This window comes from Penicillium samsonianum (genome assembly GCF_028829775.1).
Source record: "Penicillium samsonianum strain IBT 33392 chromosome Unknown utg000001l_segment0_segment0, whole genome shotgun sequence".
Lineage (NCBI taxonomy): Eukaryota > Fungi > Ascomycota > Eurotiomycetes > Eurotiales > Aspergillaceae > Penicillium > Penicillium samsonianum.
Window position 1 is genome coordinate 437,814 of NW_026643259.1, and position 21,316 is coordinate 459,129.

At 50.1% G+C, this 21,316-nt stretch overlaps 11 protein-coding genes across 11 annotated transcripts; 5 read left to right on the forward strand and 6 right to left on the reverse strand.

Annotated features, from left to right (window-relative positions):
- On the reverse strand, positions 1 to 1,808 carry N7471_000171 (uncharacterized protein; the record flags this gene model as incomplete). Its single annotated transcript, XM_057272892.1, has 7 exons — positions 1 to 120; positions 182 to 391; positions 445 to 873; positions 923 to 1,248; positions 1,307 to 1,414; positions 1,467 to 1,703; positions 1,757 to 1,808. 7 exons carry the CDS (start codon positions 1,806 to 1,808, stop codon positions 1 to 3), a joined length of 1,482 nt encoding a protein of 493 aa, XP_057141071.1.
- Positions 1,809 to 2,684: 876 nt separating this feature from the next.
- On the reverse strand, positions 2,685 to 3,522 carry N7471_000172 (DASH complex subunit DAM1; the record flags this gene model as incomplete). The annotated part of the gene is made up of 4 exons (XM_057272893.1): positions 2,685 to 2,886; positions 2,956 to 3,007; positions 3,081 to 3,132; positions 3,211 to 3,522. The coding sequence occupies 4 exons, from the start codon at positions 3,520 to 3,522 to the stop codon at positions 2,685 to 2,687; spliced, it is 618 nt and encodes a 205-aa protein (XP_057141072.1).
- Positions 3,523 to 3,939: 417 nt separating this feature from the next.
- On the forward strand, positions 3,940 to 4,755 carry N7471_000173 (uncharacterized protein; the record flags this gene model as incomplete). Its single annotated transcript, XM_057272894.1, has 1 exon — positions 3,940 to 4,755. The coding sequence occupies one exon, from the start codon at positions 3,940 to 3,942 to the stop codon at positions 4,753 to 4,755; it is 816 nt and encodes a 271-aa protein (XP_057141073.1).
- Positions 4,756 to 4,795: 40 nt separating this feature from the next.
- On the forward strand, positions 4,796 to 5,736 carry N7471_000174 (CRAL-TRIO domain-containing protein; the record flags this gene model as incomplete). The annotated part of the gene is made up of 4 exons (XM_057272895.1): positions 4,796 to 4,969; positions 5,018 to 5,059; positions 5,110 to 5,209; positions 5,261 to 5,736. 4 exons carry the CDS (start codon positions 4,796 to 4,798, stop codon positions 5,734 to 5,736), a joined length of 792 nt encoding a protein of 263 aa, XP_057141074.1.
- Positions 5,737 to 6,077: 341 nt separating this feature from the next.
- Positions 6,078 to 7,064, reverse strand: N7471_000175 (HIT family protein; the record flags this gene model as incomplete). The annotated part of the gene is made up of 6 exons (XM_057272896.1): positions 6,078 to 6,185; positions 6,262 to 6,276; positions 6,337 to 6,429; positions 6,615 to 6,683; positions 6,834 to 6,916; positions 7,025 to 7,064. The coding sequence occupies 6 exons, from the start codon at positions 7,062 to 7,064 to the stop codon at positions 6,078 to 6,080; spliced, it is 408 nt and encodes a 135-aa protein (XP_057141075.1).
- Positions 7,065 to 8,371: 1,307 nt separating this feature from the next.
- N7471_000176 (complex I NDUFA9 subunit family protein) lies at positions 8,372 to 9,916 on the forward strand (the record flags this gene model as incomplete). Its single annotated transcript, XM_057272897.1, has 8 exons — positions 8,372 to 8,517; positions 8,583 to 8,596; positions 8,658 to 8,720; positions 8,774 to 8,868; positions 8,929 to 9,020; positions 9,072 to 9,213; positions 9,266 to 9,424; positions 9,479 to 9,916. 8 exons carry the CDS (start codon positions 8,372 to 8,374, stop codon positions 9,914 to 9,916), a joined length of 1,149 nt encoding a protein of 382 aa, XP_057141076.1.
- Positions 9,917 to 10,198: 282 nt separating this feature from the next.
- Positions 10,199 to 11,163, forward strand: N7471_000177 (uroporphyrinogen-III synthase HEM4; the record flags this gene model as incomplete). Its single annotated transcript, XM_057272898.1, has 2 exons — positions 10,199 to 10,469; positions 10,535 to 11,163. The coding sequence occupies 2 exons, from the start codon at positions 10,199 to 10,201 to the stop codon at positions 11,161 to 11,163; spliced, it is 900 nt and encodes a 299-aa protein (XP_057141077.1).
- Positions 11,164 to 11,437: 274 nt separating this feature from the next.
- On the reverse strand, positions 11,438 to 12,740 carry N7471_000178 (mitogen-activated protein kinase; the record flags this gene model as incomplete). The annotated part of the gene is made up of 5 exons (XM_057272899.1): positions 11,438 to 11,466; positions 11,531 to 11,878; positions 11,936 to 12,317; positions 12,388 to 12,583; positions 12,631 to 12,740. The coding sequence occupies 5 exons, from the start codon at positions 12,738 to 12,740 to the stop codon at positions 11,438 to 11,440; spliced, it is 1,065 nt and encodes a 354-aa protein (XP_057141078.1).
- Positions 12,741 to 12,887: 147 nt separating this feature from the next.
- On the forward strand, positions 12,888 to 13,157 carry N7471_000179 (uncharacterized protein; the record flags this gene model as incomplete). The annotated part of the gene is made up of 1 exon (XM_057272900.1): positions 12,888 to 13,157. One exon carries the CDS (start codon positions 12,888 to 12,890, stop codon positions 13,155 to 13,157), a length of 270 nt encoding a protein of 89 aa, XP_057141079.1.
- Positions 13,158 to 14,604: 1,447 nt separating this feature from the next.
- On the reverse strand, positions 14,605 to 16,989 carry N7471_000180 (uncharacterized protein; the record flags this gene model as incomplete). The annotated part of the gene is made up of 5 exons (XM_057272901.1): positions 14,605 to 15,206; positions 15,261 to 16,340; positions 16,408 to 16,588; positions 16,646 to 16,846; positions 16,906 to 16,989. 5 exons carry the CDS (start codon positions 16,987 to 16,989, stop codon positions 14,605 to 14,607), a joined length of 2,148 nt encoding a protein of 715 aa, XP_057141080.1.
- A 464-nt stretch (positions 16,990 to 17,453) lies between these two features.
- N7471_000181 (COPII subunit SEC24) lies at positions 17,454 to 20,851 on the reverse strand. Its single transcript, XM_057272902.1, has 4 exons — positions 20,782 to 20,851; positions 20,083 to 20,725; positions 18,384 to 20,030; positions 17,454 to 18,321 (listed from the first exon to the last, which is right to left on the reverse strand). The coding sequence occupies exons 2-4, from the start codon at positions 20,569 to 20,571 to the stop codon at positions 17,746 to 17,748; spliced, it is 2,712 nt and encodes a 903-aa protein (XP_057141081.1). The 5' UTR covers positions 20,572 to 20,725; positions 20,782 to 20,851; the 3' UTR covers positions 17,454 to 17,745.
- Positions 20,852 to 21,316: the final 465 nt, after the last annotated feature.

The following is a 21,316-nucleotide window of genomic DNA, read 5'->3' on the forward strand; positions in this document are numbered from 1 at the left end:
CTACTTCTTTGCCTTCTCAGCCCGGAGATAGCGGGCGCTGTAAAACAGGAGATAGGCATCCTGGCGGAGGACTTCCGCCACACCGGCGATGGTGACCTTGTTGTCATCCATCAGTACCCACTATAAAGGTAACTCATTAGCACGGACACAGACGGGACAAGGGTTATATAGTAGAACAAACCTTGTCGTGGTCAATACGGGTGTAGGCATAATAATGTCCAGAGTCCATTGTTCCTTGGTGGACGATGACGGTGGACAAGTCGTACATGTAATTCGACATGTCAACAGGAAGGTTGTCCTTTCTGACCGTATACGGCAGCATGTTCACAGACAAAGGGAAGTCGATATGACCATTCATTTTCTCGGATGAGTTCGAGGAGTGTTCATAACGCTATACGAAAGTCAGCACGCGCACATTTAAGGCAGTCAGAAACTCAAACAAACCTTCAGCTGCATGCAAAGCATAACAGGGAGTTTGCGGATCTGCAGGCGCTTCGAAGCCCGCTGGGGGGTGTTACCACACTTCTCACAGTGGTAAGCAGCATCGGCGTGGAGATCTTCAGCGGCAGTGAAGCTGTCCAGACAGCCGAGGAGGGTTCCAGTAGTAGAAGAAGTAGAGCGACCGAGCTTGCGCTTCTTGTGCTGAAGCTGGACATCAAGACTCAGATCGGCGATGGGGTCGTGGGTGTTTGTGGTTTGGCCGCATTTGTGGCACATGACGCTGCTGCGCAGTTCGCCGTAGAACATCTGGTGGAAGAAGCATTCGCATGTCTTATCGTAGCTGTCCACGTGTCCGGGAGTGGATGAGTGCAGTTCATTGACAAGGAATTGGAAGTATTCGTGGGCGTCTTGCTGGCGGTATCCACGCATCTCCTGTAAACTAGTTAGCCAGTTCTGTTGTGCAACTCGGACCTCGACGTACCTTGGATTTTTGCCAACCATGGTGAAGAAGTACGGCTGCAGAGACTGCGTCGTTTCTCTCGGCGCTGTTGAATTCCATGAAGACTTCAGCTGTAGCACAAGCGAGACACTCCTTGATCATGCATGTGTGGACGTCATGGCCACCTCCCAAGAAATAGGCAGTGAGGCTAGGGTCGTGCAGCAGGGCCTGCAAGATAGAAGCTTGATAGCACGTTTGACCCATGTTCCAAACACCACGAGCCCCGCGGATGGCGCATGGGTTTTTGTAAGCATTGTTCTTGACGTAGACCTCGGAGGCCGAGTCTTCGGCCCAAATGGATCGCCCATCTATCTGACATTAGTAGATGTCCACGAGTTGAATAATTTGGAATTGCCCGAGACTCACCAATGGCTTCAAACTTGCCAGAAGGGCCACGGAGTCTGTCCAGGGTGTGATCATAGATGAAATCGACACACTTCTCACAGAAGACAAAGCGGTTTCGGGACTCGATATCTACCACTGTGTAAGTATGGACAGCTTGATGAGTCAAAAATCATTGGCTTACAAAATGCATGGCCAGTCGCTGCAGTATGTTCTGCTCGCTTGGAACCCAGGCATACTTCTGCGCAACTCAAACAGTGATACTTCGGTTTGAGGGACTCCACAGTTCGGAGGCCAGTAGTTGGAACAGCAACCGTCTCGGTCTTTGAGAACGGAGCTAGCAATTTGTATTGCTTGCAGAATTCCTCTCTGAACTGGCCAGCAGTCTTCTCGTCTTTGGAGAGAATAGCCGCAAGATGTACTAGGGGGAGGTCAGCTGGGCACAGGTGAGTCACGGCCTTTCCCAATTCTTACCACATCCAAATGCTGCCTCAGAAAGAAGCTGGACAGAATCGAGGGATGCCATAGTGAGCGACATGAGTGTGGATGAGAAGAGAGAGTAAAAGAGATAGGGTGGAAGGGAGAAGGTTAGGGTTAATCAGAAGCACGATGCAAAGATATGTAGTAAAAACACGTTAATAGAAGTTCCAGACTTCTATCCACGTGGAGACAAGAAGAGAGGCTAAAAGAGGGTGTTCAAGGGAGAGAGAAAGGCCGGTTATAAAAAGACCAGGTACAGTCTCAAGGACTCCTCCTGAATAGGGCCAGCATTGCACTGTAGGGACAATAGATATCAACAATGTGATCAATCAGAGTATAATGGAACAATAAGACTCACGAAAGCAGGTGAATAGGGACAATAGTAGACGAACAGAGGGAAGCTATACAGTCCACAAAGGGTTGGAAATGACCTTATTCGACGTCACAACCGGAGATCAGATAATAGAACCCTATTCAACAGCAATGAATATAAATATAAAAGTATATTATCCAACGAATGGGGTTCAGGTTTCCCTGATGGTTTCAAAAGTAGTGGGGAGGTTGGTTTGCCATCGGGCGGTGGTTTTTCGCCTGATCCCGATTTACCGATTTACCGCCGGATAAGAGATCGGACATTTCAATGGCAGAAGGCAGAAGAGGCCTTTGTTTTTTTTTAGGATGGGAAGTATTTATTTACTATTTATGTATATAGGGTTGATCTTAATGTCGTACAACCTCTGGGTGACATATAATTTCATTAAATGGTCATTTCTAAGGAATCGTAATGAAAGGCAGATGCGCTAGCCCATTGCAGGTGAAAGCTACAGGTAAAGGTCCAGCTCTTGGATGCCAATAGTCAAACATGTAGTATGAACTGATTGTCCATAATCAGGCCATTCTAAGCGCTCAGACATACAGCTCTTTACCGAGTCCCAGTCCCTCTGCCCCGAGGGAGTGCGCTGGGACGAGCGCCGCGCGCAGTGCCTCGTGTAGTATACCGGCTGCTTGCTGCACCACGAGCAGTGCCACGCGACGATGCTCGTGAGCCCGCAGCATACTTGGACGTCGGTCTAGAGGAGGTGGTGGTGCTCGGGGGATTCTCGACAAAGGTCGTGTCCGTAGTCCTGTAGCGTAAACCTATTAGCTCAAGTGTCCTCCTGTAGCGGATTTGTCATATCGCTCTCTAGACTCACATAAAGGTCATCTCGCCGTCATCAATTGGTCGTGTTGGTTCTGATTCCGCCTCTGGATGGCTGTTAGCAACCCCGATTTTGATTCACCGCACCTGGGTAGGTCCCACAGAGAGCCCTTGCAATACCTTTTTCTTCTTCGTCCTGCTTGGCCTTTTTGAACGAGTCTGGAATCGGAGCCTGTTTCGAACGAATCAGCAACTCTGTCGCGCACTGTCACCACTGCCACGACTGTCGGCGACGCGTTTGCGACCATACCTCTGGGAAATCCACACAGAATGCATTCATATTCAATCCGTAGAGGAAACTGGCAAAACTCTCACTGAAGCGCGTCAGGCTCTCGTGCATCAGCTGCAAGTGCATGAAGTTGGCCTCGAGATCTGCCATCGAATCGGCCAGCTCGGCGAACTGCGGCTCCAAGGCATTGATGGCGGGTTGTGTGTATCCTGCATTTCCAATGCTATTTCCATATCCGTGGGCCTCCCGTAATGAAGAGCGCGAGTTGGGGCGTAGAGGGGTTGTGGGCCTGGATGAGGGTCTCGGGCGCGAGGATGATCGCGGTGCGTCCATGTCTGTGGTGTGTCTGAGAATGCGATCGGCAGTAGTGTCAATGAGAGATAATGTGCGAAGGATAATAGGCGTAGTTGCTGTTAGACAGTGGGTAAGTGGGTTATTGTCAGAGTGATGTTGAGTGGGTTGCGTTTGGGATTGTTGATCTCCCCGGAAATCTCGCACGCGACACTTCTATACTTGCAATTTTGAGATGAGAACTGGATTGTACAAAATATATATTAGACGGACTCGATGTAAATAGAAATTAATACCTCGAATTAATTTATCATCCTACACTATATACCTATAGTAGGGGATGATCTTCCCCGCATCGTCATATCCTTGATTCCGCTCTCACATTTTCTTCCCTCCTCTCTCCCAGGGCTAAGACCTAGTGCTCACTCATATCACCATATCACATCAATTATACTGCTTATGCGTGGTACAATCTTACGCCGTCTATATCCTTCGGCCAAGTTCCCTATCGCCCGGTATTCAGTCGCGCGACCATTCTCCACATACCCAGAACCAAAGAAGGCTTCATCTTTTTGGACCCTTACATTTACTCTCGCTGTCGTTGGAGGAGGCGCTTGGCTCCAGGATAGATACTTCAATCCCAAAGACACAATCCCTTCGCAGCCCCAGCTCCCTCAAAAACCCTTCCTCGGAATAATCGATACCCTCGCGACGATGCCCGCCGAACCCGCCCCCGGAACAGTCGGGAACCTCACCCCAGAGCAAGAAGTCAAACTGAAGGAATTCTGGGTCCTGACACTCAAAGTCTTCGGCCTCACACTCGAAGAACTCGAAGCGCCCCCATCCACCGCCACCACCGATGCCTCAACACCCGCCCCAGCCCAGGATAAGAAGAAGTCCAAGAGCCGATGGGGACTTTTTGGCCGCGCGGACGAAGACGACACGAAAAGCGATTCCAACAGTAGCCCCTCTCCCAGCATATCTTCAATCAGTATCGCCGATGGCGACGACAAGTACGGCCAGTCCAAGGAGTTCAAACAGGCGCTGGAGGACATGAAGCCCGAGGAGATCCGGACAGCATTCTGGAGCATGGTCAAGGGCGACAACCCGGACTCGCTGCTGCTGCGGTTCCTGCGGGCGCGCAAGTGGGACACCAAGAAGGCGCTTGTTATGTTGATTTCCACGATGCGCTGGCGACTGCTGGAAATGCATGTCGACGACGATATCATGTTCAACGGCGAGGCATCGGCTGTGAAGATGTCACAGGGGCTCTGATCCCAAGGAGAAGAAGAAGGGTGATGACTTCCTCACGCAGATGCGTCTAGGTAAGAGTTTCCTGCACGGTGTTGATCGCGCTGGTCGGCCCATCTGTGTTGTCCGTGTGCGCTTGCATAAGGCTGGTGATCAGGATAATGAAGGGTTGGAGCGGTTTACTGTTTATACCATCGAGACTGCGCGTCTGTTGCTTGCGCCGCCGATTGAGACTGCGGTAAGTATTCCGGTGTGAGGATTGTGTCTCGGTAGCTGACTCTTACAGACTATTATCTTTGATATGACGGACTTCGGTATGGCCAACATGGTAAGTTTCTCATCTTAACATGGTCCACGCTATATACTGATATCTCCCAGGACTACGCCCCCGTGAAATTCATGATCAAGTGCTTCGAAGCCAACTACCCCGAGTCTCTCGGAGCAGTGCTCATCCACAAGGCTCCTTGGTTATTCTCAAGTTCGTATCCCAGCATCCCCTATAAAGCACCCCTTTCTAACCCCAACCCAGGCATCTGGAGCGTGATCAAGGGCTGGCTCGACCCAGTCGTCGCAGCGAAGATTCACTTCACGAAGAACCGCCAGGATCTCGAAAACTTCATCCACCCAAGCCAGATCATGAAAGAGCTCGAAGGCGACGAAGACTGGGAATACAAATACGTCGAGGTGCCGGAGAATGAGAATCCCAAGATGGCCGACAAGGAAACGCGGGAGACCCTGATGGCCGAGCGCCAAAAGCTCGCCAAGGAGATCCAGGATACCACCGTTGAGTGGATCCGCGCCAGCTTCAAGAAGGAGACTGACGCTGCCTCTGCGGCCGAGGAGAAGCGGAACAAATTGATCGAGCAGCTGCGTACGCAATACTGGGTTCTTGACCCCTATGTACGGGCTCGCTCGCTCTACGACAGACTTAATGTCGTTCAGGGCGGTGGGAAGATTAACTTCTATCCTGATTCGGAGAAGAAGGCAGAGAGCACATCGGCATAAGCTGCGCGGAGTACATTAGTTGGGTGGTGTGTTAGATGTTGATTTCCATCTTACCTGAGATATTCCGAGTCTTGATTTTGCATGTTTGTAGCATACAGACTTGGTTCTTATTAACTAGAGGATATACGAACATTTTGATATACATTCAACGGAGCAGAGTCCTGGGAGTAGATCCAACTTGCCTTCCTACTTCAGTATTTCTAGTAACCCATCTACCCAAACTAGCAGCATAGTCCTTCCTTCTACAGAATAACGTGAAATGTTTACAGCTGTTCTCATGAGGCAAATAGAAACAGCTCGCTTTTCATTATCGAGTGCGTTGTCGCCTAAGCCAAAGCTATTTACATCTTCGATTTGATCTCCTCGTGAAGAGCCTTGAGCTTGGCCATATCCGTCTCCTGGGAAGGCCAACCAATGGTCAGACCCTCCTTCTCGTTGGGCTTGGGGATCTATTGTCTTGTTAGTGTATGTTCCAAAGGCGATTTCACGCGTAAGACCAAATATCCAAAAGATAGTAGAGCATACCATGTGGAAGTGGACCTATTAGAAAGGACTGGTTAGCACCCTAACACATATTAGAGATCCTCAACTGAAACTCACATGGTCAACGACCTGGTGCGCAATGCGTCCATTGTTCTGCAGGACATTGAAATCCTCGGCGCCGCTGGCCTTGGCAATCTTCTTCGCGACGGGCTGTCGGCGTACATCTCGGTTAGCTATGTCCCTGTTCGCCAATCCAATTCCGGGTCTGGAAGGGACCTTGCGGAAGTGCTCCCAAGGTCCCCAAGGCAATGTAATCGAATTCAATCAGAAATCGAAGACATTGACGCTCCTCTTCACCCTCTTCATTGTCCTGGGTTCTTCTCTCGTCAACTTACCAGGATCTCAACCAGGTCCTCGTCGGGGATATCGGTCAACTTTGCGCCGTGGAACTTGGGGATGACAAGCTGTGCATATTGTCAGTTTGGTATTCTTTCTTTTTCTTAATCATCGGTCTTCGATTGCTGAAGCTATCACCGTATTTCCGGCTCGCTGGTGGCCCGCCACGACGAATACGCCGGATGCGGGGAAGAGGAATCGGATGGAATAATACGCACCGCATGGCCACGGCTCAGCGGCTGGATATCGAGGAAAGCGAAGACCTTGTCGCTCTCGAAGATCTTCAATGAAGGGATATCTCCTGTATAGCCGAAAGAAGCATGTCAGGCAATCCGTATTTTGCTATGACGTGTCGACTTGGACAATGCGATAGAGAGCGTAGATATAGTCATGTAGACAATTGACATACCCTTGATGATCTTGCAGAAGATACAGGCAGCAGACGACATTTTGTAAAGCGTTAAATAAAAGCGTTAAATATGTTGTAGGCCTTGATAAATGATCTGAAGAGAAGCTCCAACGTTCGTATCCAAATCCAAATAATAACAATATGCGGGGTCGGAAGGAAAACAAATCGCGGGCGAGGTTCGAACTCCGACCCTCCAAGTGCAGCCGAACAGCCAAAATTAGCAGGGGAGGATATTATAAAGTAATTAGGAGAAACATACCTGAGGAGTGGGACAAATTAGTGCAGAACCCATTTCTTGCCTTTTACCAGAGATGGCCGTGATTTGCCCACAAAACTCCTCTCATAAATCTTTGGAAACACAATGACACAGCGGTCATTTATTTTTATTTTTGCTTTGATAATTAATCAATTACAGTGCCAACTTCGTACAATTATAGATTTGCAAATTTTTAGGAAATTGGTGTGCGTAGTAGGTAGATTTATGTACGTAGTTTTGGTGGATGTATATATAGTCTGAGGTTGTATGGCTCTCAAGACACTGATACTCCCAGACTTGGACATTGAGATATTAAATGATTCTTATATTTACTTGGTATCCCTATATCAGAGAGACATGCCACTGGAACCCTGTCCAAGAGAGAATAAATGGCTTTAATAGTATTCTCATTCCCCATGGCACTATTAGTCTGTGAGTGACTATATCGTTGCTGTGCAGTTATTATAGCTTCTGTTATTGTCCTTATCTGGGATGATAGATATAACAGCTATTCCCATGGTTTCAACATGCTATGCCCTTGTTTGGTCGTCCATGCAACGGGTCTTTAAAAGTAAAGCTGGTTGGCGAGACATATACATCCTAGAACAGCCCTGGTATAAATGGTACTGATGAATAAGAATGACGAATTATAGACTTAGCAGCAAGAGCCGATTCACTAGTCATGAATTAATTGCACGTAGAAGGATATAAAACAGTGATACTTGATAGACATGAATAAAGCCCGGGGAACATCCAATCACAGTCCAGGTGTTGTCAGATCAAACCTGGGATTTTCTCCTACAGAGGTTGTAGATATACTAAACCATAGATTTTGGTTAATACACCAACTTCAAATCGAATTAACAATCAGAATCCACTATGTTAGCCAAATCCAAGCAACTAAAAGAAAGAAAGACGAGAAAGTGATTCGTTAAAGTGGTGGTCCGTACTCCCGAATCAGGACTAGCGCAATAGTCCCGTGCGGTTCTTCCGACTTGACGCTGCGAAAGACCCTCGCACATCACCACGCCCTTCTTGGCAACACTCCGCTCCAATTAGCTGGTCTCGAGAGATATACCCAGCCAGAGACCATGCAGAAGTCTCGCACTATCAACACTGCCCTGGGGGCCCGGCCCTTTGTGCCAGTCCCGCGGGTTCAGCTTCAATTCCAGCGCAACCTTCAGGATGTCCGCATCACCCGGACTGGCAAGCCAGTCTTGAAGGTCCAAGGTGGCCGGTAAGTGATCAATTGTGCTGTGGTTAGGTTTCCTGTTCTTGCTTGCTGACGTGCTCTTCCTATAGTTCTTCCATTGGAGGTAGCTAAGCCTTTCCATTTTGATGCTACGCTTCGGTCCCGATATGCTCACACAATTTCAGGTCACACCGCGACGGTCTTTGGTGCCACTGGTTTCCTCGGTCGCTACATTGTCAACAAGCTTGGTAGGTTGAGGGTCTGCTGTACTGCAATTGGATCATGCACTAATGGCCCGCAGCTCGCCAGGGATGTACCGTTGTCGTTCCCTACCGTGAGGAGATGGCAAAGAGACACTTGAAGGTCACTGGTGATCTTGGACGAGTTGTGTTCATGGTATGGAGCCTTACTACCGTATATTTGGTTTGAATTGGAGGGTGTCTGACCCCAGTTTAGGAATACGACCTGCGCAACACCCAGTCCATTGAGGAGAGCGTTCGTCACTCCGATGTTGTCTATAACCTTGTCGGTCGCCAATACCCCACCAAGTGAGTGATAGTGTGTGGTATACATGAATAAGTGGTTTCTGACGACCCCAGGAACTTCTCCTACGAGGACGTCCACGTCGACGGTGTCGAGCGTATTGCCGATGCTGTTGCCAAGTATGATGTCGACCGCTTCATCCACGTCTCTTCCTACAACGCTCGCCGTGACTCGCCTTCCGAGTACTTTGCCACCAAGGTCAGCATATCTACCGGAACTATACAGGAATGAGAGTGCTGATGACATATAGGCATGGGGTGAGGAGATCGTCCGCAAGATCTACCCCGAGACCACAATCGTGCGACCTGCACCAATGTTCGGTTTCGAGGACAACCTGCTCCACAAGCTGGCCAAGATGGGCAATGTTTTCACCTCCAACCACATGCAGGAGCGCTACTGGCCTGTTCACGTAAGTTATTCTCCCGGGGTGGACAAGAAGCTGCATTGAACTAACCCTGTCTAGGCCATCGACGTCGGTTCCGCTCTGGAGCGTATGCTGCACGATGACAGCACCGCCGGCCAAACCTTCGAGTTGTACGGCCCCAAGAACTACTCCACCGCCGAGATCGCCGAGTTGGTCGACCGTGAAATCATCAAGAAGCGTCGTCACATCAACGTCCCCAAGGCCGTCCTCAAGCCCTTCGCCCACTACATCAACAAGCTTCTGTGGTGGCACACTCTGTCCGCTGACGAGGTGGAGCGCGAGTTCCTCGACCAGGTGATCGACCCGACAGCCAAGACCTTCAAGGACCTCGGCATGGAGGAGACCGCCGATCTGGCCAACCTCACCTTCCACTACCTGCAGGGCTACCGAAGTGCCTCTTACTACGACCTGCCTCCCTCCACGGAGCGCGAGCGCCAGGAGGACAAGCGGTACCTGCACGTGCTGGACGATCAGTAGTTTGTGTTTTTAATGTGTAAATAAGCCTTCCTAGACCAAAGTCGATTTCCTTTGTTGGATGAACGGTGCACGAACATAGTACATATACAGTAGACCAGTAGAGAAGCCCATAAACTACATTTCGGCTTTTATAAAACCCCTTGCATTCCTAGAAATGTCCAATATCAAAAACTCAATTCCCCAGAGCTCCCCGCACTCGATAATATCATATCAATCCCACCTCCAACCCTTACCTACATTCACCTCCACCTCCACCTCTACACCCCAGACCAACCTCCCACAATGCCTCCAACACCCATCCTCCTCCTAAAAACACAATCCTCTCCCCACGATGGCTACGAAGACTTCTTCGCAGCACAAAACTACACCCCCACCTTCATCCCAGTGCTAGAACACCGCTTCCTCAAAAACAACCTCACCCAAGTCCGCGACCTATTCAACAGCGGCGCATTCAACACCAATGCCTCAACGCCCAGAAAATACGGCGGTCTAATCTTCACCAGCCAGCGCGCAGTGGAGGGTTTCGCGCAGATGATCGAAGATGAAAAAGATGGTACATATACAACCAACCTGAACCCTTTTGAAACCCCAACTAACGCAACCCATTGGGCAATCTAGTAACCTTCAACACCCAAACCTCCCCACCCCTACTCCTCTACACTGTCGGCCCAGCCACAGCGCGCACCCTCACAACCCTCCGCGACAAACACCTCCCAGACGCCCTCATCCACGGCGCAGACACAGGAACCGGTGAGAACCTCGCACATCTCATCCTCTCGCACTATGATTCCCTGTACCCAACACAGAAACCAGCGCTCCTGTTTCTTGTTGGCGAAGTGCGGAGGGATATCATCCCGAAAACACTAATGGATAAAGCCTTACCGGTCGAGAAGCGGGTTGGCGTTGAGGAGCTTGTTGTGTACGAGACGGGCGTTATGGGGTCCTTTGAGGGGGATTTTGCGGATGTGGTAGGTAGAGAAGATGGGGATGTTTGGGTGGTTGTTTTCTCGCCGACGGGGTGTGAGGCTATGTTGAGGGTTCTTGGGTTGGGGCCTTTTGCTGGTTCTGGTTCTGGTTCTGGTTCTGGGGCTGGGGCTGGGACAAGGCGGGTCTTTGTTGCTACTATCGGACCTACGACGCGGGATCATCTGCGTGAGAAGTTTGGGTTTGAGGCACATGTTTGTGCGCCGAAGCCTAGTCCTGAGGGTGTGCTTGAGGGGATTGAGAAGTTTATGGGTGGGGTTTGAGCGGTCGATATAAATGGATGGGTGGGTGTATATAACTAGACGTAGAACTGGAACTATATGTATATAAAATTAGGATTAGGAGCTAGCAAGGTACAGTGCAGATGGTATTACGGCGCAAGTCAGCTGTTTTACTTGAACACTCATAATCACATTTCGAGTTGCCTTGCTATCTCTAACATGTATCAAATCACGCTGTCAAGTCAAAGTGCGTGCAGAATAGAATCCAACATCCTCCTAGCCAACCTAATATCATTTGAAAATAGTGAAGTCAGATTTACCGCATGATTTCCTCGTAGATCAAGACTGGGAGAAGTTAGTAAATATACAAAAAGACAAGACCAGAACCAGATGCAAAAGGTAAACTCACGCTTCAGCTGCTCCTTACTCAGAGCATCCTTGTTCTTGTCGAAATCGAAGAATCCATCGGGAATGGGCGGTGCAGTGGGCTCATCTTCGGGATCATGGTACGGCTCGAGGTAGGGGTGTTTCAAGGCTTCCTCGACGGTGATACGCTTAGCCGGGTTGAAAGCGAGCAGCTTCTCGAGCAGATCCAGAGCGGTGTCGTTGCTCTTGGGGAAGAGTGCGCGGAAGGGAATCTTCTTCTTAAAGGGGAGGGAGCGGATGTATTCACGGGCACGGCGGGATTTGATGCCGTAGTAATCTTCCATCGTGGGTGTGCCGAGGACGTCCAGGATGAGGGTCAGCTGGTGGTGATCTAGGAGTGTATGTTAGTCATTGTTGTTGCTGTTTGAAGGTAGAAGTGGAACCGTACAATCCTTGCCAGGGAAGAGAGGCTTTCCGCTCAGCATCTCAGCCAATATGCAGCCGACACTCCACACATCAATAGCCTTGGTGTATTCCTTGAATGTCAACATGATCTCCGGTGCACGGTACCAACGTGTGGCCACATATTCTGTCATGAATCCGGAGTTGTCGTCGGTGGAGGCGGCTGAACGAGCCAGACCGAAGTCGCAGACTTTCAGATCGCAGTTGGCATTGAGCAGAAGATTCGAGGGCTTCAAGTCTCGGTGGAGGACGTTGGCTGAGTGCATTGCCTTGAGCGCACGCAGGGTCTGGTAGATAAAGTATTGGCAGTGGTCGTCTGAGAGGTCTTGTGTGCGGATAACCCGATGCATGTCTGTTTCCATCAGCTCCTGCATGCTGTTAGTAAACCGGGCATATCCCATACATGCGCATCTTGTCTGATGGCGAGCTTCGACCTACTTGGATCAGATAAACTTCATTGAATCCCTCGTAGTTACGGGGCCTTTGAATATCCAGAATGGAGATAATGTTTTCGTGGTTAAAGTATCGCAGCAACTTCATCTCACGCAGTGTACGCAGGCAGAACATGGAATGGTCGAATGGCGTGATCTTCTTGATGGCAACCTTCTGGCCGGAGGGCTTATGAATGGCAGAGCTGTATGGGGTTAGAGGAGCCTTGACAAAACGTCTCGTACTACGTACCAGACGACACCATAGGCGCCTTCGCCGATAACATCTTGGATCTCATATTGGTCGGAAACATTGAAGGAGATCTTCCGGGATCCTCCCGCGGGAGGGTTTGGCTGACCCATATCGATAACGGTTTCTTTGATAGACTCAGCTTTTGGATGATTGTCAGCTTTCAAAATCCGTGGGATCCAGTGGAAAAAAGGCCGAACGCAGTCCATGGGAAATCAAACGGGTACCGGGGATTGAAAACAGTAAACAGTAAACAGTAAATGGAGAATCGCGCAAAATTTGGCGATTCAGAGTCCAGAAAACGCAAGACAGTAGTGCCAGAGGGTCAATCGCTCAAAAGGCTCCAGCAACTCAACCGCAAGTACCAGCGCGGGGGAACAAACGCAACGACAATGCACGGAAACCGGGAATTAAAGCTTACTTTCGTTTGCGCTGTAATCGAATTGGTTTTTCGGAACGATGCTCAACCTATCAACTGGATTGGGTTTCGAAGGTCGGCGAGATCTCAGGGAATGAAAGGCGAGGTGTAGAAAAGGTAGAGAGGGACCTGGTCGAACGAAGCTCTAGGTGGGGAAGAAGATGTGACAGGTACGGCGTCTAGACCCAAGAGACCGGGGTGGGATGCGAAGATCACAGGCTTAGGTGCCAGGACGGAAACACGGTATCAAGTTCAGAGCCTAAGAACGTGGCATGTTAGTGGAATTGACGGTGATGATGCTGGGGCGCATGGAGAGCATGAGCCAAGCCACGCTCCGAAGCGGGGTCAAGCTCTGATGCGGGATCACAACGGGCCGGGGCTGGATTGGGACTCACCTTGTCTCGCCTTTTCTTTACCAAAGCAAGGAAAAACAGAGAAGAAAGGAGAGGAGGATGAGAAGAGGTGAACCTGGAGAAACAGCGGGCCGTAGGGGACGGTGGTGGGGCAGAGAGCTTTGAAGCGGCTCCGGCAATTTGGTGGGTGAAACAAAGTGGTTCAAATTCAGAAATTCACGGAAATTGGCGTCAATTAAGGAAGAAAAACGGGGGAGAGACTAGGAGTGATCTACCTAGAGAAGTGTAGAGAGAGGAAGTACGGAGTAGAGAGAGGCATACGGAGTAGTGGTCTGTTACTGTTTTCCTTTCCCCCCCCCCCTGTTCTGCTTTCTCTGGTTTGATGGACGTGGAACCTTGGATCACTGCGACAGTATCTCCACAATTACATTACCGGTACCTGGTCCAGACTGGAGACACCCATATATTACAAAGTAGTCTGGAAGTACACTCATACAACCAGAGCGATCTAGGGATCTCCGCCACAGCGCCAAAGTCTCTCACATGTCGCGCTCTATGGACGGCGCTACTGCACCTGGCGAAACTTGTCACAATCAACGTTCCCGCTCAACCGCATAGGAGGTGTTGGTTTCATCGTGATTGGAGAACCCACCACTACTAGTTTCACTAGTCACAGGGGGTATCCTCTTAATTGGGTCTGAGACGGCGACTAAATCTCACGCAAAACAAGTGTAAGTCATACCTATATATGGAGGTCTAGGTACGGAATACGGAGTGCGGGATTGTAGGCCGTGCGATTTTCCCAGGCCGCTTTATGAGGGTCCTCAGGTTACTCACTTGTTCCAGGCTTACGCTTAATCATAATGAAGAGGCGCTGAAACGTTCAAAATAGAAACTATATGGACTGATTTAATGGCCTAGCAGTCTCTAGCAGTACTCAAATGCTTGTCTCTGTTTATATATACATGTAGACTATCACCGATCTTCAATATTCCCCTCAGTTTCCTGTTAAAGTTGTTGGATTTATAACAGTAGAACCAAAGGGCTTACCTATTGCCATTCTTCATTTGAGTAGGAGGTAGGAAAATAAAGTAACTTGCAATAAAAGACAAAAGGCGACGTCACACTGATCCTAATCAAACCTAAATAGTTGATTCTCCTGAGACAGATCGGACAGCTCAGCTCGTCCGATTAAACACGTATAGTTTATGCTACATATGACGGTAGATCCACCGTCGCTTGCTCCAGCATCTCAAAATCAGTGAATGAAATATTGCATCGGAGATGTCGCTTTAGTAGTTCGTGGGTGACGAAGCGCTCCGGGATATTCCCCTGCGCATCTAGGAAAGAGACACGAGGATTGGTATTGCTGATTCTCTGTAGCTCGTTCGCAAGATGATGGTGGCGTGGACACCTATCTGCACCCATCAGGAAGATCGTGGCATGAACCCAAGATAGGCTAAGAAGATCGAGGTGGAATTCTTTCATGTCTGTTGCTTCGCCGTCGAGTACGATAAGCAGTCTCAGTATGGGTGTTTGTGGACCAGCCTGCCACCCGTACATAGGGTGATAGATTGCTGTTCCGGAGTGCTTTTGGAAGTGGAGCTCCTTGGCTCTTTCCCAGCCTAACATCAGTCGAGTTTCTCCCCCGAATCTAATGTTTGACCATGTCTGTTCGAAATTTTGGTGGCTGATGTGGCCTATGTAGCGGGCCTGATCGGCGAATATGACCAGTTGATAGCCTCGGGTATTGTGGTCGTGATTGATCATTGCTTGGGAAAAGCGACGTATGATGGCCTTGGCGATATCTATTTCCTGGAGTTAGTATCTGATATAGATTAGTCGGAGGGCAATATGGTTACCTTTGCTCTTTGGCTGCTTGGAGGTGGTATAACCTGTAATGAAATGCTCATTATAATTCGGCTGGAGCGGTGGGGAATTCATAGACCCAGAGACCTCTAGGAGAATCATACTTTCGTCCGAAGGAGCTGCCGGCTCCCCAAAGGGCCTGAAAGGGGACATGGTCTGCTTCGAGTAAGTCTCGGAAATGGATTGAACATTGCAGATATCGTCGCGTGAGAAGTATTCCGTAGGTGTTCCAATCGCGGATTCCATTCTAGATCGAGCCATGCTCATCGCAGAGATAACATCGGGCTTCGTCTTATTTCCAACAATGCCATCTGTGTTATTCATAACCCAGTATAGACGTTCCTCGGCGAGATCTTTATATCCTCTCCAGCCCGGTGTGACCCCTCTCCACCCACCAACTGCATCAATAGTCAATCTGAGAGGGCTAGTCGTGGATTTTGCCCAAGCCGCTGGAATAGGCTCAAAATATCCTGCTCGGAGGAGATGGAGATACTGAATTGGGTGCCGGGCTCGAAGGTCGGCAATCTTTTGACTTATTCTGACTGCTTCTTGGTAGGCTGCCACGAGCTGTCGCCATTCTTGATTTGGCCATCTGCCTTGCTCCTCTTCTAGGATGGCCATGCGTAGCTCCCTAGTGTGAGTAGCTGCCCTCTCTGCCTTCTCCTCTGGCGTCTTCTTCGATAACATCTGTTTCAAACTACCAAATGCCGATGGCTTGGAGCCTTCTGCGAGAGGACCTGGGGGATTATTTTGATGAGTGAGCCCTTGTGCAGCTGCTTGCTGGGTATGAGACGAAGCTGTGGCGTCAGCCTCATTTGGTACAGAGGCCTCTAGTTCTTCGGTATCCCATATGGTAGATGTTGGCTCTTTTGAATCAATGGCAGCCTGTGCCGCAGCATTGATAGTTGCATTCAGTCGTACGATCCTTTGAAGATACTGGTTATAGCCGGACGGAGTAGGCTTCGCCGTATTGTAACTCCCGGGGGTTGTGACAGGAAAAGGCGAGGGCACACGGCTATATGGATTTTTCATGATGAGTGCCAATGAACGAGTGTCATGGTAGGCTGATTCACCTGCTCGGACGAGAAAGAGAGAGTTAGACTGCAACACAATTGATATCGTCAAATTCGCAGAACTGACCTGGATAGATGACTGCTTTGGACCACATTTCCTGAACAGGAAGCCGGGCAGACTTTCTGTCTTTGTATTTGTGGACGTCGCAGTCACAGTTAAGATATTGCGTGGTATGCTCTGGCTCAATATCAGAGTTGAAAATGTGACAGGCCCGCTGAATGCCTTGTAGGGCGGCCTTCATATCTTGCTATCAGAGCAGAAAGACGTTAACAATTTATCAAGTCGGATGGATTCCATATCGTACTTCATCTTTAGAGCGGATTTCGGCAGCTTCAATGAATGTATTGATGTAATGATATGCAACCCCGCTTGTTGCTGAGCGTGCATACGGTGGGGGGCAGTTATGCATATCAGCCCCAGCATCCATAGTAGGCAAACTTGGAGCTGTAGCCTCATTTTGGATCCCATAATACCGACCGATAGCATCGTCAATGCTTTCCGCTCCCTTGAATAGAGGTATTAGTATAGTTTGAAAGAGAAATGAACAATGGCTTCCAATGTTACCTCTAAAAACCTGAGGGCGGTCCCTTCATTGGCCTCTGGAGCGATGGCAATGAACTTTGCTATATCATCTCTCGAGGGTAACATGGCGGAGAGGAATACATATATTACTCTGAGGAGATGAAGAGTAGAACAGTAGGGAGCAGTTAAGTGTCAAATGTCGGGTCACCGGACAGAGAAAAGGCACTAGAAAGTGCAGGGAGATAGATGGCCCCTGTTCTCGTTACTACTTTGGTACATAGTGCACTAGACGACTACTACCCAAAGTACCACTAGACCTGAATGGGGAACGCTATCTTTTCAAAAATTAGATTATTTGATTTGATTGAGATCCGAGACAACGGGTAGCCCTGGAATCAGCATGCCAACCTCGCAGTTCTATTGTCTATTCCCTTGTATGATAGATGGATTCTGTTTATACCCTCCTATGCCGCATTCTTAGCTTGTCTTTTACTATTGAAGGCATTGCCTTTTTTTCAAGATGCAACATTATGTTTCTTTTCATTGCGTAAAAACCATCTTAAGCCTTGCCATTTCCCATGTGTGGGGAATATCATGGAACTATAAAATAAAGTGGGAAAATGATACCGTTAATTCTTCATAGATGCGATCAGCGTCTATCGCCTGTCAACTATAACCCAGCGATCTACTAGTACTAGATAATCCAAACATGCCCGCCGTGATAGAAACCCAAACGCAATCTTCCCCAACGTAATGGTACAGGCGGGAGGACTCGCGAAAACACGAATTTCATGGTCCAGACCAACCGGGCAGCTCCTCATTACTGCACGACCTGAGCGCAAATAGTCAGTGCTGACCGGTACTATGGCCAGAGCAGAGGGCTCAAACCTTCTCTTGCAAGGAACCCATCCATTGATCCAAGCTGACACTTTGGTCGGCACGGTCCTCAACCAGCATTGTCTGAGCCCAGAGACGCAGACCGGGTTCGCCGTCTTCGCGAACAACGTACAGGTGAGGCACGATCATGCTGCCCACACCCTTGGCCCGGTGGTCCCGGCTCTTCTCAACCACGGCCCGCACACGCTGGTTGAACTCGTTCTCGACGTCGGGGAGGGTTTGCTTGCCCACCCGCAACTGCGACTTGTCAGGGACGCCGAAGACATCCTCGATAAGCTGTGAAACAGCATCGCGGCCAACCCAGAGGAACTGGGTCTGGCCATCATCGATGAGGTACAGACCGTAGGGCACGAGGCGGCCCGAAGACAAGTTGACAGCAGGGGGCAGGAGGATTTCACCGGTCTGTGGATCAGGCACACCCGCATTGTCGGGCATGTCGTGGAGTGAGTACATTCTCGGGTAGACATATTGGATGAGGAGGGGCAGGGGCAGGGTCGACAGAAGGCAGAGAGCTGCGGACCGCATGTCCGTGGGGATCTGGGCGGATTTGCGAAGACCAAGCTAAAAAGAAAAAAATCGATTAGTATGGAACAGCTATCACAAGCGAAATAGAGAAAACTCACGTTCTTGATCATTGCAAGGAACAGGACAGGCAAGGCCCTCAAGTTGGCTGGGAACTGGAGGCCACCACCGCTAACGCTACCACCCGCAAGCTCCTTGCGGTAGGTTTGCAGAAGCTCCACAATCTTGGCCTGAAGAGCCTCACGAGCGGGCTCGAGGCCGCTGCTCAATGTGCGCTCGACGGCCTTGTGGCTGAAGAATGTGGCAATGGCCTGCTGGTCAGCCGAGGCGTAGATGTCTGCCAGGTTCTGGGTCGTTGGAAGGGCCAGGGTCAAGACACGAATACGACGTTCACCGTTGCAGGTAGTGTGAAGGACAGCCGCCTGCATGCAGACGACCGGCTTTGTAACCGTCTCATCAATGGCCACCTCGACCACGTAGGCCTGGTCACGAGGGAAGGCCGGGAAAGCGCAGAGATCGGAACTACGGTTGAAGAAGTTGCCGTAGAAGGTGCTCATACGCAGACCGGTGGTTGCGCGCACGCGGAGAACGGCCTCCAGACCAATCTCTGAAGAGAGGTAGTCAGAGAACTCACGGGCGAACTTCATGGCATCTTCAGTCCGTGCAGCGTTCCAGCCAGGGTAGAAGTAGGTTTGACCACCAGTGTAGCGGGGCAAGCAGCTCAAAGATGCCACATCTTGGTATTGCGATGAGAAGAGGAACATATCCACAGAGACTTGAGCTTTTGAACATTCGACCGCAAAGCTCTTGTAGAAGGAGTTTGCGGTTTGAAGCAGACTCGATTCCTTGCTGGTGCCCAGCACCTTCTTGTCTTCTCTCATAGTGAGCGCTCCGTGACCAGTGTTGGGCAAAGATGAGCTCAGAACGGTCATCTTTCCACCGACGGGGGAGATCAACTTGTAACCAGCTCGCAATGCAGCACCCATGGCACAGCTGTTGTTTTGGGTGTTCTGGAACATTTCCTGCAGCTTGCGGAGGAAGATCTCGATGTTCTCTCGGCATTCGCTCAGCGTCACCAGAAGATCACCAGGGATGGGGAGGAAAGGCTCGTCCAGATCACTGACAACTAACATCCGGGGCTCCGAGGACTCTGACTCGTCCCGGGGAATGCTGAAGTAGTGCAAGCTTGAGTCCACTGCAATAAAGCCGAGGCGGGTACGCCGGTCTGCGTTCGGGATGCGATCAAGGCTCTCCTGGATGGTGCGAGCGGTGGTGGCCAACAGACCGTTGGTCACCGATGCATAGCTCACATCGATCAAGAAGAGGTAGACCAGAGGTTGAGGTGGTCGGACCATGTATTCCTGCGGTGCAACGAATTCGACCATGCTGTGGTTGAGATCGGCACGCAGCGCACGATCGGCGGGCTTTTGCAGCGTAGAATCCCAATCGAAGGCTTGTGGCACATCGTTCGTCAGGTTGCACATATTACAACGCCAGCGGTGGCCATGATCGAGGAAGGTAACGAAGGGGTTGATATAGGAGCGGCAACGTCGGCATCGTGAGATGACCTGGTCTGGAATCACAGGAATAGGGTCCTCAGCGTCGTGAAGAGAAGCATACGGTTGGATGACAAGGGCGAAAGGCAACTTTGATTTCTTCAGAAGTGAGTTGGTTGTGGGGACAGCATTGAGCGTGGATCGCATATATTTCGTAGGGCAATTGGCTTCGGGCGATGGGTAAACACTGGTCTGTCAATTATTAGCATATCGACCACATGCGTAATATGGCATCTATACATACTCCCGGAGGCAAGATAACTGGAGGAGGGGGATAGTCCAGCTCAGCGACGTTGAAAGGTTGGGATCGAAGGTCCGTGGGGTAAAGCTGGTTGAGCTGGACTTGAGGTCGCATAGGGGCTTGGGCCACAGGCTGCGGGGGCGGCATGTGATGAGGCTCGCTCATGCCCATTCCGCCGAATTGCTGTGTCATCTGCGAGACGTCGGCGGCAACAGGTGCGCCGTATGATGGTGCTACGGGCTGCATCTGGCTGGGGTCCGCACCGTAGGCGGGTTGTTGATATCCTGCAGCTTGGGGCTGCTGAGGGTAGGCCCCGTAAGCACCCCCCAGCTGTGGGTTGTCCACCGAGCGCGGCATTGGCGCCGGAGCCGAAATCAAATGCCTCACCAGCATACGCTCTCTTCTTCTTTCCACCTGCGGCTGGTGCGGGCGCGCCTTGCCCTTGGACCGGGGACTGTGTGGGTTCTGGGGAACCGTAGGCGGGCTGGCCATACCCTTCCTGAGGAGGGAATCCCCCCTGTGGTGCTGCCATTAGAGTCGAGTAGGTTATGTTTAGTCGCACTTAAGGGTTGGGAGGAAAAGAAGGTTGCGCTCGTCACGAAGTCGGCGGGTGGAATCGATATGAGGAGGCGGGTGGTAACAGCTCCTGGAACCCCACAATCAGTTTCTCGTCAACGGAACAGGGTGAATCTGGTTGCGTACAGGGCAGGCTGTACCTTTAGATAACCCAGAAATATCACAAAAGGCAGTAGCGAGGCAAAGGACAGCTCACCAGAAGAAACCAAGGGAGTGTGGGAGAGGCGGTGATGATGGTCTACGGTGGCCTTTAGGTCGTGGTGCTCCAGCCAATCAGAGGCCAGGGAACATGTGACGAGAGGCGTGTTTTTATATTGTACGACATCGGATATTCAGTATAAAACGGTTTATATATCAATGTTGACTGATATATATAGAACATTTATTGTCATCGAGTTGATCTATATCTTTTTTCAGTTATTTGGGCTGGTCAGACATGAACACTTAACCCTCGGACCAAGCGCAGATCACATCCATAGATTATACCGTACTTTCAATTGTAATAATCAGACAAGAATAGTCGGCCTCTTATGCGGCCCTGTCAAGTATTTTTTAGTGTTCTCAGGTAGTCTTTTTAAATGTCTTTTTGGTGGTCTTTTTTGGTGGTCTTCTCAGATTCTTCTCTGTTAGTTTTCTCTGTTAGTAATGTGACTATGGGATT